Source organism: Manis javanica, chromosome 16 (genome assembly GCF_040802235.1).
Source record: "Manis javanica isolate MJ-LG chromosome 16, MJ_LKY, whole genome shotgun sequence".
Classification (NCBI taxonomy): domain Eukaryota; kingdom Metazoa; phylum Chordata; class Mammalia; order Pholidota; family Manidae; genus Manis; species Manis javanica.
The window spans coordinates 14,809,359-14,828,887 of record NC_133171.1 but is presented as its reverse complement, the minus strand read 5'-3'; the positions used below and the strand labels follow the sequence as shown (position 1 = coordinate 14,828,887).

Sequence of the window (19,529 nt, the reverse complement as noted above, 5' to 3'; positions counted from 1 at the left end):
CACATGCATTTGGAAACAGTACTAGATCCAGGATCGTTAACTTGATTCTGAAAAATGAGGAGAGGAGCCTGGACGTTGGCCCAGGGCTCAGACATGTCTCAGCTGGGATTGTATACAATGCCCCCAGTACACACACTGGAACATGCAAACAGAATGCTAGATGAAACAAATAGAGGCTATCAAGGCTACAGAAGGACTGAAAATTTACCCTACTTACAAGCTGACCCATTAGCCTGCCACAGGTCCATGGACGCTGGCAGAAGACATGAGACAACTGGGTCAGAAGCAAAGGACTACACTGCTCCCAGCAGTACAGCAGGCGGAATACCAGCATTCGCACCCACTCCGCGAGGCCTCTTTTGCACAGAGCCGGGTGAAACACACGGTGGCTTCCACTGAAGGAGAGAGAGGAACACTGAGCTTAGGGAAGCCGAATCTTCTTGCCCCAAATATGTTCATTGTGGCAAAAGACACCTAACATAAAACTCACCATTTTAACTAGTTTTAAGTACATACACAACTCAATGGCACTACATGTTTTGTAACAAATACTAAACCTGCCTGACCTTCGTACCATAGGAAGACTTTCTTTGTAGTATAGAGGAAAATAAACATATCTGGCCTTTGCTCCACACCAGGGTTTCTCAGCCTCATCACTACTGACATTCTGAAATGGATGACTTTTTGTCATGTGTATTACAAGGTGCGCAGCGGCAACCCTGGCCACTACCCACTAGATGCCAGTAGCAACCCCTCAGTTTCAACAATCAAAAATGCCCCAGAAATTAACAAATATCCCCTTAGAGGCAAAATCCAAAAACAATGTCACAGCTGAGAATGACTATCCCAGAGGAAGACACTATTGGTCTTTCAAAGCGGTTCACTGTACAGACATCCTTGAAAAGACGGCCCAGAACAAAGGCCCTCGGCGCCTCTGCTCACAAGATGGGGAGAAGCTCAAGAGACCCATGAAGCACTGTCTCCCAAAGAAGCCTCCATTCACCCTTAAAACTTGATCTGCTTTTCAGGTACAGACAAATCACTTGGCCAATCTGCACATGATATTTATACACACACACACACAAACACACACATACACACACACCCTTCTTAGTGGCCCTTTGACTGAAATTACATGACTGTTAGATGTTTGGGAAACCAGTCCAAAGAAGCTAACTAGGGATGGCCTGAAGGGAGTGTACTTAAGCATCAGTTACAGCCGAGCCGAACAGGACATGGTGACCATGCTTCTGTTCTTATGCAGGATTGTTTTCCTTCCTTGGGTTAATAACTGGCTGGGCTTTTCGTGGGGGGGGGGGGGGGGAGGGATTTACTGCTCTTCCCCCAGATCACTCCTGTGCTTTGAAGTAAGACAGACGTGGCTTCAAGTCCCAACTCCTCCACTTAATGGTACAGCCCTGGGCAAATAATTCCACCTATATGAGCCCACCTTCTCTCTATATGTGAAGTGGGGCAGTAAGACCTACTTACAAGTTTGTCACAATTATATGAGATAAGAGCGCCTCGTACAGCACCTGGCCCTCAGCAGGAACTCAGCAGTGTCTGTTGCTTTGTGAAGATTGCCATCAGGCCACACCCTTAGGGCCGTGCCCTCCTCCGATGGAGCTCACAGTGGTCTCCCCACACTCCTGCTTGGTTTTTCACAATATTTATAACATGGCTGCCTAGGTAATGGAGCAAAAGGTCACCAAGCCATAGAGAAAATGACTCTGACATCTGACCTCGCCAGCATCTCATACCTCCCACATGAGCTAGTCAATCCTAACTGTGTTACTAACAGCATCAAAGAAGAAAGGAATGCTGACCTTTTGTTACCTGGCTTTATTTCCTTCAAACTGACATCAATTCATTGATACTGCCCAGCTTACCAGTCTGTTTAAGTATAGTGTCTCCTAAGTATAAGCTAGCCCTCACTCTCCTGTCAAATAAGAAATCACGCTCTACAGACATTTATCCAAGACTGTTCACCTGTTACCAGAGCCCAGCTCCCTCTCCTTGGGATCATCAAACTTACACGTAAAGAAATATTTATCACAGATCTCAAAATTTGTTAAGTGATTATCAGAGAGATTTCTCTTTTGATAATAATGCTATGGTTTTTCTCTTGATCTGGGATTTTGGCTTGGGAATATAAATTAGTCTTGGTTGTATACAATGATTAAATATTATATTTTAAGACAAAAAAGAGTAATTATGGCTTCACAGAAGACTTAAAATTCCCCCTAACCTCAGGAAAAAAAATAGTTTATGAAAACTAATAGGAGTTTATGAAAAATTATTAGTTGTAGCTAAACCTGCATAGTAACTTGGATTTCTGAACTGTGATTTTTAACACATTAGGCTTTTCATCAGGAAGGCGATGCTTACAGAAAATGCCAGTGGAATAGTCAAGCAGCAGCCTCACGGGCACACTTAGGGCAAATGCAACTGAGAAGGGTCATCTACGAATTTGCGGAATTGTGAAATTTTCTTTCTGAAATGGAAATATCACGGCACAGTCAGAGGACGGTGGTGATTCCTAGTGACCCCCTCACTCCCTCGGGCCTGGGATTATGCCTTCCCTGCCCTCACCTAAACGCCAATCATCTACTTAGAATTGTAAGAGATCTGGCTGAATTGTATTGAAAGAACCAAACTAACTTTTATTCCTTGCCTCACCAGCAAGAAGTAACACTCATTGGTTCCCTCCATAAGCGCAGGGTGTGCGTGCACACACACACACACCCTAGAAGTACAGTGTTCCATTGGCCTAAAAAGAAAATCAACTCACACACAGCATACATTTGAGTCGCATTTATATAAGCAATTCTTTTATGAAAATCAAATATCAACCACAACAATTTCAAGGGCCCTAAAGGAGAAAGTATCATGACATTAAAAAAAAAAAACCTGCTTTTCAAAATGGGACAGCTTTTTTCTATAAAAATGCAACTTAATGCTCTTTTTGCACAAACTTTCTCCTTCTTTGTATTTCACACCTTATCACAATCCACCTTGTTCCTCAAGGCTGCCATTAACAATATACCATTTCCATAATTAAGCTCAAAGGCAATTCATTGCACGACTACTAGGGAGAAGTTAAGGGGTTCGTTTTGAAGGTCACTGAGCCACACGGCACCTGAGAGTGTTTAACCAAACATGTGCACAGGAGCAGATAACACAAAACCCGCAAGAAAATAGTATTAGTAGTTTTAGAGGCAAGGAGGTTACCTGATCAACTGGAACCTCAACTTGAGTATCCTCATCTTCTTGGACTTCTGCTGCCCCCCGCGTTTCAGATCTCTCTGTTCCGGCTTTGAAAATGCCTTCATCTAGTATTTGAGACAAATACACTATGAAAATCAAAATCCAATTGTGACATCGTGTGGCTGAATATTGAAATTACAATCAAAGACCTAACAAAGATTACTGTTCTGTAGGAATTCTGGTACCCTTTGTATTGATAGGATATTTGTAGTCCCTGCCCAACAGTTCTTTCCATTTTCTCTGGAGAAAAGTTCAGTGACCAGAACCAGGCAGACCCAGCAGAGCAAAGCTGAGCCCAGACTTCCTCACCCTTGGCTACCAACTCAGTAACACCCTACACAGGTAATTAGATGGGGAGGGTTTCATACCCTGCTTCTGTTCTCCCCAACAACCCATGAAATGGGATGATGCCTGGCGCCCTAATATACTACTTTCCCAAGAGAATGCTATACACGAGTATAATGTATCGGAATAATCTCCTCTCTATTCAGAGTAATATAAAAGACATTTTCACTGCAACAGATTCATAGAACTGACCCCACTTCTCACACAAATCAACCTTTGATTCTGCAGATTTCCAGAGGACTGTACAACCTGTCTCTTAAAACGCTTTAACTATAAAATGTAACCTAAATCTCTAAGGGTTTTAATTAAGCTCCTTGGACTAGCTGTCCTATAGAAAGCAGTAATAACTGTTTTCCATATTTGAAGTTGTTTCATGCTCCCCTCTGTCTTCTCGGGGCCAAGTAATCGAGGAGGCACAGAACCATTTGTCATTCTGCCCACTTGCCCCAAGACAGGCTTAGTGCTTCAGTCATTCTCACAGATGCTTCCCCTGCAATTTTTCAGGGTCTCTAGGGATGGAGATTTCACCTCCTCCTCTGGAAATCTATTACACTATTTGATTACTCCTGCAGCCTAGAAAATAATGCTTTTATGTTTTGTCTTAAAACCCCCTCTATTTCTCTAATGGAAACTTGTTTTCCAAAGCAGTTATTTAACACACAATAATACTCCATATTGTTAAAGGTATGAAGTCATTCTTAATTAAATGTAAAATACATTTTTATGTTCACTGAGGACCAATTATATGTAAGACGCAGTGTGAGCCTGTGTGGCCCTCTGGTAAGCATGAACCAGGGGCAGACTGTTCCTCCAGGCTGTGCACAGACCAAGAGTAGACACACACACACACACCCCAGGGAGGGCCCTGAGGGGGCTCTGTGGTGAGGCTGGGGTGCCGTGGAAGCTCACAGTACAGCCAGGTGACACGGGCAGGAGGGGAGGAGGCAGGAGACACGCCCAAGCTCAAACCCTTCCTGTTTCCCCCGAGAAACCATTCTCCCGTTTAATTATCTTTCTGTAACTTCACTGGATATTGGCTTCTCTACTCTCCTTTTTAAAAAGCAGGGACAACAGAGCTATCCTCAAAGCTGATTATACATGCTAGATTAATCCACATGGATTAATTCATTTTGAGGATCATCTACAGCAATCATTTAATCCCAGACTGGTTTTCCCTACCATCCAACAAAGCCTTTTCACCAATGATTCTTTCCTTCCCTCAGCTCGTGTGTGCTTCGGCAATCCAGAGCAATTTTTTCATCCACTAGAGTTTTCTAGTAAATCGTGCCCCCATTCATAAAACTGGGACCTTATTGTACATATAATTTAAAAACACCTTTTTACTTTAAAATCATATCATGAGCATTTCCCATATCATTAAATGTTATCTGAACACGAAAGTTGTCACGTATGGTGGTACCATATTAACGTAATTAATGGACAACACTGAATAATGCAAAACAGGAGTTTTCAAGTAAATAGGTAAGGTTGCATGTATTTGACGGATCGGTAAATGCGCATCAAGACCTACTGTATAAAAGTCAGTGAAATGGTTGCTCTTCAGAGGCACAGTCTTGCGGGAAGATCACGGAGACACGGGCGCTTTCTCTTCCCACGTGCAGACCGTGTCTGCTTCCTCGAGGAAGCGTGGGGCACCGCACACGGCAAGTAGCGAGCTGACCGAAATGCAGGACACAACGTTGCTGGCTGAACTCTTCTCACGTGCTGGGGCTCTTGCTGCCGCACGCCCCCTGCAAACCTACTTTCTCACACTCCGCCGGTATTGCATTCTTCCCCCAAACTTCCCCCGAGCCCTGACATCCTGGCTTCCCCACGGCTGACTCGCGGGAACCCCGGGCCGCTTCACGGGACGCGCCCCCTGCCGCCCCGTCCGTTCCTCCCCGTCCCGGGTCCTGCCCTCTGCGCAGTCAGCACCCCAGGGAGGAGCCATCCCACACCCCGGCCTCAACGCGCTGGTCTTTCAAACTCCAGGCACAGTCCTCACCCCCGCCTTGCCACGCTTCCTTCTCGCTTCGTGGGGCGCGCAGCCGCCCCGCGGGGCCGGCCCGGGTCTCAGGCCGACGCCCTCGCGCCCGCCCGCGGCTCTCGCCGCCGCCCCCGTGTGGCTGCCTGCGGGAGACCCATGCGCGGTTCAAACCCCATTCAGTCCATAAACATCACCTCCGAGCGCACAGCCCTGCTCGCCGCCTCCCCAGCGCACGCACCGCGCTCGCGCCCGGGCCCCTAGAAGCGACTTCCGGCCCCAGCCCCGCCCCCTGCCGCCGGGGCGCAGAGCCCTCCAGGCCCCGACCGCGCACGCGCGCCTTGTCAGCCTCGCCGCGGCTCCTGCGACGTCTGTGGAAATGAATATACAAAGCATTACACAAACACCAAATGTCTGTGACGGAATTTGTATGTGGATTTACTCCAATCAAAGCCAATGTGAATGTTCGAAGTGTGTGAATATTAATGTGACAGTTCGAAGCAGGCCTTAAAACCAGAAAATTAGAAGTACTTAACGCCAAAGAATTGTCCACAAGCCTGAGCTACAATGGAAAAGAATTTGAGTAACAGCACAAGAAGTCCCCTCTTGGTGCAATAGTAAAAAGCAACTAAAGGCATTCATTGGAAGAAGGCCAAGAGAAAGCATTAAAAATTTCAAACACCCCCTTGTAAAAATAGATGCCACAAGAAATTTGCAAAAATATAAAGTTTTTCTTCAAGGGTAACATTCAAGCACTTCAAAACCTTACCACTTGCTCTTTATTATTTTTGCTAATTTAAACTTGCACAGTAAATTGGTGAATTTAGATCATAATGGCAATTGTTATGTGCAATGGATGTGTAGTTATTGCTATAGAAACCTGACATCAGCCACAACACATTAAGGACAGCTGCCACCTCGGGAGGCGATTTGGCCTCCAAGGGGGCACAGAAGTAGTTTTGGTGTCACTCAGGATTGTCATAAAAGCAAGAATCTAGTCCTAATCCAAAGTCACCAGGAGAGTGGCCCTCTTTGCCACAGGCCGCCCATCTGTGGGCTCTTGATGCCAGTGACTTGTCTTGCACACATTCACGATTTCTTCTACTTACTGCTCATGAAATTATTTCTTACTTGAATCTTAGCACTTAAGATTCCTCTAAAATGAATTGTATGTGGTAAGCATAACAACAGAATGCCTGTACCTCACATAAAAACAAACTTTTCTTCTAACGGTAGGAAAAGCAGGCTCTTAGGGGAAAAGGGGGGACAATGGGATGATGCCTCATCTAGGATCCCTGTGGGTCAGAGCACCTAGTACTCAGCTGACCCGAGTCACCGGCCCTGGCCTCCCCTCACGTTCCTGCCCCCAGTTTCTGATCCAACTTCTGGAGCACCTTGCAAGGGCTGCTCTTGTCAAAGTGATCGACCGTAATGGCCATCTTTGTGTCTCACCTTCTCTCATCAATTAACACAGGTGAGATTTCTCCTCCATCCCCCTCCCTCTCCCCCTTCCTCCCCTTCCCCTCCTGGCCTCAGCAGTGTCACCAGCTGCTTCTCGGTCTCCTCAGCCTACCCCTCCTCCTCTGGTCAGCTTCTAAGTCTGTCGTGGGTCTACTTCCCTATTTACACACTCCTTTTAGATAATCTCATAAAGTTCATGGCTTGACTACTGCCGACAGGCCAATGACTCTCTGACCTATGACCTCACATCCCCAGATGCCTGACCTGACGTCTAGCCCTGGACGTCTAACCGGCGTTTTTCCCTTAACGAGGTCAACACAGAGCTGCTGAGGCCCACCCTGAACTGCTCGTCCTCTGTGACCCCATTTCAGGCACTCAGTTCCTATATCTGACATTTATCCTATTTGCATCTTGCTGTCACTCCCTATATCCATCCTACTGTTATTTCATCAATTCAATCTCCCTTTAAATATATTCCAAATCTGTGAATATTACTTCCATCTCCATATCAACCTGGTGCAACCACCATTATCTGCTGGGTGGACCGCTGCAGCAGTTGACAAACTAGTGTCTCTCTTCTACTCTTGCTGTCTTGTGATTCATCCTCCACACAACAGCCAAGTGATCTTGCAAGATTACAAAAATCTTCTAGAAGTTCTCCAATGTTTTTCCATCGTACACAGAGCCCAAGTTCCTTACCACGTTTACAGAGATGGGATCTGGCACTTGCCTCCCTCCTGGACGACATTTCATACCACTTTCCCTCTGCCCATTAAACGTTAGCTACACTCTGTTTCTCCAACAGGAACCTTATTCCTACCTTATGGCTTTGAACCTTTTACCTTCTGCCTGGCATTTTCTTTCCCCTCTTCCCGCATGACTGGCTGCTCCTTGTCATTCCGATCTCAGGAAACCCTTCCTCAGCCCTATTCCAGCGGCCACCCAGTCGTCACTCATTGCCGTTTTAACTCTCTGCCTAGCATTTATTACTAGCTGGGCTCTTCTCGGCCGTCGAGCGTGCTAGTGCTGTCGGTCCCCGCCGAGGTGTGCGCTCCCGGGGAACAGGCAGCATGCCCGTTATTCCCGGCTCTGGCCCAGCATGTAACGGGGCTTAGCACACAGGCACTCAGAAGGTATTTGCTGAAAGAATGAAGACTACACACTTGGAAACACTGCTGCACTGAGGCGGAATGTGAGAAGCACACAGTTTAAAAACTGTAAGCCCAGCCTGTTAATTCTGTGTATTGCTACAGGGTTTCTGCCCCAATCTGGCCACACTTGCCAGCATAGCACCTGGATGACAAGGAAGGGGGGAAAAGGGAGTTAAAGGAAAAGAAGATGGAGTACCACCTACAGAGGGATCAATAATGTATGCTCTGTGTGGTAAGCTAAATAACAGCCCCCCAAAGACTGCCACGTCCTCACTCAGCCGGCTCTGAGCTGGGGAGCTTGCCCTGGACCGTTCACACGGACGCACCGGAATCACAAAGGCCCATGATGATGGGCAGGAGGGTCACTGTCAGAGAGTCAGAAAGATGCGACGGGGCTTTGTGGCTTTGAGGATGGAGGGGACCACAAACAAGGGAACTGTAGACAACTTCTAAAAATGGGGAAAAGTCAAGAATACAAAATTTCCCCGTACAGCCTCTAGGAGGAACCAAGTCCTGCCCACACCTGGATCACAGCCTGGGGAAAACCCTTCTGGGGCGCTGACCTCCAGCACCGCACGATAAGGAATCCGTGTGCTGTTTCACACTGCCAAGTTTGTGGTGGCTTATGACAGCAATAGGAAATGAACACACCATGTGTGCAATCACTGTAGCCCGGAGGAAACACCAGGGCAGCACCATGCCAGGTGCCTACTGGGCAAGGGGGCAGCTCAGACACCCACTGCACCTCCTGCCGTCAAGGCAGGGTCAGAAAACCTCCTGTGAGTTGCTGCTTTTTCTTTCTCTTCTGTGATTACTTCTGTTTCTCACCACCCCCACCACAAGGTGCAGACGCCACCATCACCCTCCCAGCCACACACACATCTACCAGAAGGGACAGGATCGGAATTTTTGAAAGTCTTTCCCCATCCTCAAACCTTTGTAATCAAAGCCATTCACTAACTAAAGATCATGGATAAGTTTGACACACAATACTGCTCCCATTCAATGGCTGCACTCAGGATCAAATTCAATGCTTGGATGCACACTACACCCAAGTCCAGCTGTGGTCTTTTTTTCTCTGAATCATGAACAGACATTTCAGTGTACACTGCATAGTAAAGCAATAAAAAACACTCTTGTAAAAATAAAAGTGCTCCTCAATTATTTTTCATTTACCTCTTGTGAATTTTATTGCCTAAAAAGTGAAAGCAGAGCCACTGAGGTAGAGAAGTCACATCATTACTGCACAGTTCATAATAAATATGGGTTTATTTCCCCGACAGAAATGGGACACAAATGCTTGTGCCTGTTCAGTCTTCCTGCAACTACTGCTGCAGAAGTGAAGGCACGCCCCCAGTTCCGGTTCATCGGCGTTTCAGTTCAGGGACATTATGACACTTAAGTGTTCTTAGGTGAGAAAAGTTACCAAAAAATGAAAGACACATTCATGTAATTGATGATAACCAGTACAGAAGCCCAACAGACTTGTTTAAAGGATACTTTGTCATCAGACTAAAAATTATTTTTAGATAGTATTATAGACCATATTTTAATGTTCAGTTTTTTAAACTGACTGAAATTTATCAGGATGAATAAGAAGTAAAACAGAATAATACCTCCTTCTGAATACTTTATGGAAATAGTAGACATCTATTAAGTGGAAGCTCTGTATGTAAGCAAGAAAGTGTAATGTGACTATACACATTTTACTATGATTTACTGCTGAGACTGCCCCATAAAAATGTTAAATTAAAAGTGTGTTAATTTTTAAATTAATGTACAGCTCAATAATCCCAGTCCTGAGAAAAATGTGGGAAACAAAGAGTTTTGGCCCAGAACATGCTTAGAAGAAAAAAAATACATCTACTTACAGGGAAAATCATGGCCCTTTGTGTGTCACATCAGTTACCAGAGGCAGAATTAAAATTAGGTTAGCAAGAAGGTGAGATAAAAATAATTTTCATCAGCTAATGTGAATGTGAACTATATTCATATGTGAAGTATACTAAATTTCTAAGACATAACCTTAATAGATTGCTGCCACTGAAATTTAAAGAAAGCATCCCAGGAAGCGGACCGCGTGGAAGCGGTCCTCATGAAGGTCACCCGGCACGGAGGGCTCAGGAGCCGGGTGCCCAGGCAGGGGCGCTGCCCGTGAGAGGGACTGGCCACCCTCCTCTGGCCCTTGTCACCACTCATTTGGGAGCCTCCTCACACTGCTCCTCTGGATTCAAGTACACAACATCAGAAAGAAAAACCTGGTCAAGGAACAGCGGCCGTTCCGAGTGCGTCTGACTCACTGCGGTGTCCCCTCACCGCCTGTGTTCTCCTTATTCATTATGTCCCACGAGCTCGATGGAAACTCTTTACAGAAACAAGAATATCACAATGATATTTTTCTTGGCAGTGTGGGATATTACACGAAAGTGACTTCATCCATATACTTACATAAGCTGACCTTCCATGACTATAGTTTAAAACGCCTGGTTTTTTGTATTCCCTGACTACCACTCCGGGGTATTAAATATCACCTGCTGTGCAACTCATGTTTAAATCTGATGCTGACGCTTTGCATGCACTTCATCTTAACCACCACGGTTACTTTCCTGTGACTTTAAACAGGTATAACAAAATTTTCTAAGTGTAGACAGAAAGCAAAAATAGGATTATTATCATTGATTTCCCCAGATCACAGGTAATTTTGTTCTTATCCCTACATTTCTATTTTAATCTTTTTAGGTACAGATGTTTTAGATTTTCAAACGTCAGAAATATTCAGAGTACAAAGAATAAAGCACATATTTATAATATGTAGAATTCATGACTCTTAACTATTATATAACCTATATAAATTTTGATATGATTCATTGGACTAAGAATAATTAACTACCTCTGAGTAGGCTTACTTAAGCCAACAAGTATATATAGCTTTACATCTTCATTTCTAATGTTGAAACCTTATAAAAACTACACCGCAAGTTTGTTGCAGTTTATCAGAATAACTGAATTACTCCTCTTTGCAACCCAGGGGCTTGCAGTTGCTTAACAAGTGGCCTAAAACACATGATTCCTGTTCTTAATTCTGGCTGGTCCATCTACCCTCAAATGGCCTTGTGTATTCCAGTTTATAAAAGAGCTAGGCATCCTTAAATTACCTCTGTACTCTAAAAAATGTATCAGGGTAATGAATGGGGCACTTGCCTATAACAGTACTTGCTCTAAAATTCTGCAAATTTCTGTTCGTTCCTTAATTTATTATGCCAATATTTACGGAGCCTCCTCACAGGCAGGAATGTGCTGGTTATCAGCCACAGAAAGATGGACAAGGCAAGGTCTCAAGACGCTTGTTGCTCACTGGGGACTTAAATGGAACCATCAACAGCGCAGAGTCGTCAGTGTAGCAAGTGCTCACGCACAGGCCGTCAGGAGTGAGCAGACCAGGGAGGGCAAAGAGGCAGGTGCCGTCCAGGAAGGCCTCTGGGAGAAGACAGAGTCAGTCACCCAGGAGCCGGGGGAGGGCATCCTTGACTTGAGGATCAGTGTCTACGAAGACTTGGGGCGCACCTTGCATGCTCGGCTCCAGGACCAGCCACTGGCGGGACCAGGGCTGCACTGTGGCAGGTGAGGAGGGGAACGAGTCAGAGAACCTTCTCTGATAGAACCAAGAATTTCAACTTGATCCTGAAGGTGAAGAGTAACCGAAGGCCATTAAGCAGGAAGCAGGGAGCACGAGGCTGCAGGGGTGTCTTGGAAAGAGGACTTCCTGGGTGGAAGGGGCAGGAATTCACGGCAGGGTGTGTGTGGGGAGATACAGAGATACTCCAGCCCCCCCAGAGACACCAGGTCAGACGGAGGACCCTAGTTGAGACTATGGAAAGGAAAGCCTAGAATGTGAGTCAGGCTGAAGTGATAAAAGGCTGGTCTCCTGGGGACATCAAAGAAATGTGACAGGAAATCCGGCATGTGCCAGTGGGCCCAGGGCTGACCTCTGGGTCCTGAACGCAGGCAGTGGCGGTGGGGTGGGCAGGAGGGGACACAGAGACCTTGGAGGCTGCGCCCACAGGACTCCATGATGACTGCCTGGGTGTAGGAGGGGAGGCGAATGAAAGAGCTGAAGGGCCCGCTGAGGTTTATGGCCTGGCCGTCTAAATGGTCAGTAGTGCTGTTTATCAAGACAAGGACAGAAGACAACAAAGGTGGTAGGAAAGGAGATGGTGAGTTCTGGTCTTAATAAAAGGCTGAGTTCCCCATTAACATCTTGATGTATATGTCAAGTAAGTGACAGTAAATGTAAATCTGTTAATCAGGGTAAAGTTTGAGAATAAGGATGTAGATTTGGGGACCATCAGAATACAGCTGGAAATAAAGTCATGGGTCTGAATAAGAACCTTGATTTAGAATAAAGATGGTTGGGGACAGAATCCTAGGTAACAACATTGAAGGGGTGGGCAGAAAAAGAACTTACAAAGATTGAAAAGAAATAATAAAAGGTACAAGAAAAAATAAGAGAGTGAGCTATCAAGGAAGCCCAGGCGAGATCGACAACACAGGACTCATCAGTATTAAAAAGTGTCCTCCGGCTTTGGTAACCCGATGATCCGGTCAACTAGGTGAGAGGGAATCCTAGTAGAGCACCAGAGTCAGATCAGGTCAGGGTGGGTGTGAGAGACACAAAGGAGGGAGAGACCACGGCCCTGTACACATGGAGGCCCGAGGCCACGGCTGCAGCCAGGTCTGGAGGAGCCGGATCCTACTCTTCTCATCCGGCCTCCCAGCGGGCTTGCCACAGATGTCAGCAGTATAAAGCTGTTAACTAAACATGTGCTCAATTCACAAGCGTGTCTAATGAAATCCAAGCATTCTTACAGGAACTCAAATGCTTCCCATTCACTCATGACTAAGTTAAACCAAAACAGATCATCTTCATCTTGCTCACTGAAATGCAACTAGGCTGATTTCCTCAAAAAGCAATCATTCTTGCTATACTGACATTCACTGGAGTTTGACCCTTAGCTAAAACACCTAACTGAGCTACAGTACTGTGATCTGTCTACGGAGTAGAGGGCTAGCGGAGACAGGGCGGGAAGGAGAGAGGCCTGTGGGGCAGCACCCATCCTAGAAAACAAGGTGCGTGCAGCCCGTGTGCCTGAGTTAGACAGAGCACTGCCAGCAGGGTCACCAAAAATCACTTCGGACAAAGCAGTGAGACTCCCAGCTTCAGAAGACGGGGGATCCGTGCAAGGAACCTGAAAACCCAAACACGAAAGGGAAGCCAGGGCTGCGAACTGCCAGCATCTCCCTACAGCCGGTAAACCTGAGACTGGAATACTTCTCTAAATATCTGTTTCCAAATTATATACACAGCATATACCTCAGGGATTAGATACCTCGCTCAAAAATTAAAATAAAAAGGGCCCAAATGTGTCTTCAAAAGTTGGTTATTAATCCCCACTCTTACTAAATTACAGCTTTGAGAATCTAAGACTCCCACATTCACTTTCAGCTATGAGTGACAATATGCCTTAAAATAACACGCTTGACACTGTCACCACTACCCCAAATACAGAGTGAGTACCTCCGCTTGCTAAGCCAACCCAGCCCTGGACAGGTGGCAGCAGTCCTGGGAAGCGCTGTCCTCACTGGGTGTGCCGTGCAGTGGGAGGCGCGGCCAGCCACGCCCATTGCCTTGGTGAAGGCACTGACAGCTCTTCAGCCGGTCTAACTGGCACCAGTTATATGCCCAAGCTGTCCATTAAATCTGAGTGAGGACATTTCCAATGGAATTGGTACAGATCAGTACACTGCTGTTTGCTTCGGACAAAGGAGAGCGCTCCAGTGCTTAGCTTCTCAGGTGTCTCTATCTGCACCATCATCATTTTTAAAAAGGATGATAAATTTTTATCAGAGTTGATGCCTTGCTAAAGATGTAACTTAGCTTTGATTGGTGGTTAATCTTCCATCTTAACATGAAATAGGAAGTTATCATACATTTAATTTACGGTATCTCTGACTATGCATAACATCTACAATTTAAGGAACTACTGTCAACAAATGGCAGATAAAAACAAATTTTTGTTTAAGACAGTTTTCTCTGCAGTATCTATCATGTTTAAACTGTATTTAAAATAGCCTTAGATAAATCCATTTAAATGAGTCTACTGAACTCCAGTTTAAGATGATTATGTAATCACAAATATACCTATATATCAGCAATATACAGACATTCAGATATGAAGTGATGACATATCAATTTAGTGCCAAAATACATTCAAATAAGCATAGAATGTCAAATGCTCAATGTTAAAAGAGACCCCACTAAAGGAGCGGAGCCAAGATGGCAGCATGAGTAGAGCAGCAGAAATCTCCTCCAAAAACCACATATATGAAAATATAACAAAGACAACTCTTCCTAAAATAGAGACCAGAGGACACAGGACAACATCCAGACCACATCCACACCTGCGAGAACCCAGCGCCTCCCAAAGGGAGTAAGATACACACCCAGGCCCGGCGGGTCCCGAGCGCCCCTCCCCCCCAGTTCCCAGCGGGAGGAGAGAGGTCTGAGCGAGAGGGGGAGGGAGCCCAGGACTGCTGAGCACACAGCCCCAGCCATCCGGACCAGAACGCAGACACAGTGCATGCCCGGGGCCCTGGATACTAGGGAAACGGCAGCAAAAATGGTGAGGGGGTACTGGAGGCTGGCGCCGGAGGACAAAAGAAAAGTAAGGGGCCATCTTTTTTTTTTTTTCTTGCTGTTGTTTTGTTGTGGTGAGTGCTTTTTGGAAGTCTTAAAGGGACAGGGACCCCAAAACTAGGGAAACAGGGCAACAAGACCGGCAAGCGGGTATCGGAGACCGGCGCTGGAGAACAAAAGACACGCGAGCAGCCACCTTTTTTTTTTTCTTTTTCTTTCTTTTTTTTGTTGTTCTTTTGTAGTGGCGAGTGCTTTTTGAAAGTCTTAAAGGGACAGAGACCCTAATACTAGGGAAAGAGGGCAGCAAGACCGGCAAGCGGGTATTGGAGGGCAGCGCCGGAGAAAAAAAAAGCGAGCAACCATTTTTTTGGTTGTTGTTGTTTTCTTTTGGCGAGCGCTTTTTGGAAGTCTTAAAGGGATAGGAACCCCAATACTAGGGAAACAGGGAAGCAAGACCGGTGAGGGGGTGCCCGAGGCTGGCACCAGAGAATACAGAAAAATGAGTGGCCATTTTTGTTTGTTTTGTTTTGTTTTGGCGAGCGCTTTTTGGAAGTCTTAAAGATACAGGGACCCCAATACTAGGGAAACAGGGAAGCAAGACTGGTGAGCAGGTGCCTGAGGCTGGCGCTGCAGAATAAAAAAAAACGAGTGGCCATTTTTTTGTGTGTGTGGACGTTTTGTTTTGGTGGGTGCTTTTTGGAAGTCTTAAAGGGGCAGGGCGGGACACTTAGTCCAGAGGTAGGGAATATGGGGATCTCTGAGCACTCTAATCCCCTGGGCTGCAGGGAGCACGGAGGCCCCTTACTGAGATAAATAGCCTCCCGGGCGTTCCCCCTCCAACGTGACTCCACCACTTTGGAGCAGCAGCCCGAGCCAGGCCACACCCACAGCAACAGTGGAGATAAAACTCCATAGCAGCCGGGCAGGAAGCAGAAGCCCTGTCTTCACACAGCTACCAGCACAAGCCACTAGAGGTTGCTATTCTCCTGGGAGAGGAAGGCCACAAACCAACAAGAAGGAAGTTCTTCCAGCTGTCACTCGTACCAGCTCTGCAAACTATCTCTATCACCATGCAAAGACAAAATTACAGGCAAACCAAGATCACAGAGACACCAGAGAAGGAGACAGACCTAACCAGTCTTCCTGAAAAAGATTTCAAAATAAAAATCATAAACATGCTGACAGAGATGCAGAGAAATATGCAAGAGAAATGGGATGAAGTCCAGTCCAGAGGGAGATCACAGATGCCAGAAAGGAGATTACAGAAATGAAACAAACTCTGGAAGAATTTATCAGCAGAATGGATAAGATGCAAGAGGCCATTGATGGAATTAAAACCAGAGAACAGGAATGCATAGAAGCTGACAAAGAGAGAGATAAAAGGATCTCCACGAATGAAACAATATAAAGAGAACTGTGTGACCAATCCAAAAGGAACAATATGCGTATTATAGGGGTACCAGAAGAAGAAGAGAGAGGAAAAGGGACGGAAAGTATCTTGGAAGAAATAATTGCTGAAAACTTCCCCAAACTGGGGGAGGAAATAATCAAACAGACCACGGAAATACACAGAACCCCCAACAGAAAGGATCCAAGGAGGACAACACCAAGACACATAATAATTAAAATGGCAAAGATCAAGGACAAGGAAAGAGTTTTAAAGGCAGCTAGAGAAAAAAAGGTCACCTATAAAGGAAAACCCATCAGGCTAACATCAGACGTCTCGACAGAAACACTACAGGCCAGAAGAGAATGGCATGATATATTTAATGCAATGAAACAGAAGGGCCTTGAACCAAGGATACTGTATCCAGCACAACTATCATTTAAATATGATGGCAGGATTAAACAATTCCCAGACAAGCAAAAGCTGAGGGAATTTGCTTCCCACAAACTACCTCTACAGGGCATCCTACAGGGACTGCTCTAGATGGGAGTACCCCTAAAAAGAGCACAGAACAAAACACCCAACATATGAAGAATGGAGGAGGAGGAATAAGAAGGGAGAGAAGAAAAGAATCTCCAGACAGTGTATATAACAGCTCAATAAGCGAGCTAAGTCATGCAGTAAGATACTAAAGAGGCTAACCTTGAACCTTTGGTAATCACGAATCTAAAGCCTGCAATGGCAATAAGTACATATCTCTCAATAGTCACCCTAAATGTAAATGGACTGAATGCACCAATCAAAAGACACAGAGTAATAGAATGGATAAAAAAGCAAGACCCACCTATATGCTGCTTACAAGAAACTCACCTCAAACCCAAAGACATGTACAGACTAAAAGTCAAGGGATGGAAAAACATATTTCAGGGAAACAACAGTGAGAAGAAAGCAGGGGTTGCAGTACTAATATCAGACAAAATAGACTTCAAAACAAAGAAAGTAACAAGAGATAAAGAAGGACACTACATAATGATAAAGGGCTCAGTCCAACAAGAGGATATAACCATTCTAAATATATATGCACCCAACACAGGAGCACCAGCATATGTGAAACAAATACTAACAGAACTAAAGAAGGAAATAGACTGCAATGCATTCATTTTAGGAGACATCAACACACCACTCACCCCGAAGGATAGATTCACCGGGCAGAAAATAAGTAAGGACATGGAAGCACTGAACAACACAGTAGAGCAGATGGACCTAATAGACATCTATAGAACTCTATATCCAAAAGCAACAGGATATACATTCTTTTCAAGTGCACATGGGACATTGTCCAGAATAGACCACATACTAGCCCACAAAAATGGCCTCAGCAAAATCCAAAATATTGGAATTCTACCAACCAATTTTTCAGACCACAAAGGTATAAAAGTAGAAATAAATTCTACAAAGAAAACAAAAAAGCTCACAAACACATGGAGGCTTAACAACATGCTCCTAAATAATCAATGGATCAATGAACAAATTAAAATTGAGATCAAGGAATATATAGAAACAAATGACAACAACAACACAAAGCCCCAACTTCTGCGGGACGCAGCGAAAGCAGTCCTAAGAGGAAAGTATATAGCGATCCAGGCACACTTGATGAAGGAAGAACAATCCCAAATGAATAGTCTAACATCATGATTATAGAAATTGGAAAAAGAAGAACAAATGAGGCCTAAAGTCAGCAGAAGGAGGGACATAATAAAGATCAGAGAAGAAATAAACAAAATTGAGAAGAATAAAACAATAGCAAAAATCAACAAAACCAAGAGCTGGTTCTTTGAGAAAATAAACAGAATAGATAAGCCTCTAGCCAACCTTATTAAGAGAAAAAGAGAATCAACACAAATCAACAGAATCAGAAATGAAAATGGAAAAATCATGACAGAATCCACAGAAATACAAAGAATTATTAAAGACTACTATGAAAACCTATATGCCAACAAGCTGGAAAACCTAGAAGAAATGGACAACTTCCTAGAAAAATACAACCTTCCAAGACTGACCAAGGAAGAAACACAAAATTTAAACAAACCAATTACGAGCAAAGAAACTGAACCGGTAATCAAAAAACTACCCAAGAACAAAGCACCCGGGCTGGACGGATTTACCTCAGAATTTTATCAGACACACAGAAAAGACATAATACCCATTCTCCTTAAAGTTTTCCAAAAAATTAAAGAGGGGGGAATACACCCAAACTCATTCTATGAAGCCAACATCACCCTAATACCAAACCCAGGCAAAGACCCCACCAAAAAAGAAAATTACAGACCAATATCCCTGATGAATGTAGATGCAAAAATACTTAATAAAATATTAGCAAACCGAATTCAAAAGTACATCAAAAGGATCATACACCATGACCAAGTGGGATTCATCCATTCGAAATGGTACAACATTCGAAAATCCATCAACATCATCCACCACATCAACAAAAAGAAAGACAAAACCCACATGATCATCTCCATAGATGCTGAAAAAGCATTTGACAAAATTCAACATCCATTCATGATAAAAACTCTCAGCAAAATGGGAATAGAGGGCAAGTACCTCAACATAATAAAGGCCATATATCATAAACCCACAGCCAATATTATAGTGAACAGCGAAAAGCTGAAAGCTTTTCCTCTGAGATCGGGAACTAGACAAAGATGTCCACTCTCCCCACGGCTATTTAACATAGTACTGGAGGTCCTAGCCACGGCAATCAGACAAAACAAAGAAATACAAGGAATCCAGATTGGTAAAGAAGAAGTTAAACTGTCACTATTTGCAGATGATATGATATTGTACATAAAAAACCCTAAAGACTCCACTCCAAAACTACTAGAACTGATATCGGAAAACAGCAAAGTTGCAGGATACAAAATTAACACACAGAAATCTGTGGCTTTCCTATACACTAACAATGAACCAATAGAAAGAGAAATCAGGAAAACAACTCCATTCACAATTGCATCAAAAAGAATAAAATACCTAGGAATAAATCTAACCAAAGAAGTGAATGACCTATACTCTGAAAACTACAAGTCACTCTTAAGAGAAATTAAAGGGGACACTAACAAATGGAAACTCATCCCATGCTCGTGGCTAGGAAGAATCAATATCATCAAAATGGCCATCCTGCCCAAAGCAATATACAGATTTCATGCAATCTCTATCAAATTACCAGCAATATTCTTC

The 19,529-nt window shown here is 44.6% G+C and overlaps 1 protein-coding gene across 1 annotated transcript in view; it reads right to left on the bottom strand.

The window, feature by feature from the left end:
• The window catches only part of DCDC2 (doublecortin domain containing 2), a 145,359-nt gene that overhangs the window by 19,056 nt on the left and 106,774 nt on the right, over window positions 1-19,529 (bottom strand). The window contains exon 8 of the mRNA XM_073224080.1: window positions 3,232-3,332. Coding sequence (XP_073080181.1) covers window positions 3,232-3,332 — 101 coding nt within the window. The remainder of the gene's footprint in view (window positions 1-3,231; window positions 3,333-19,529) is intronic.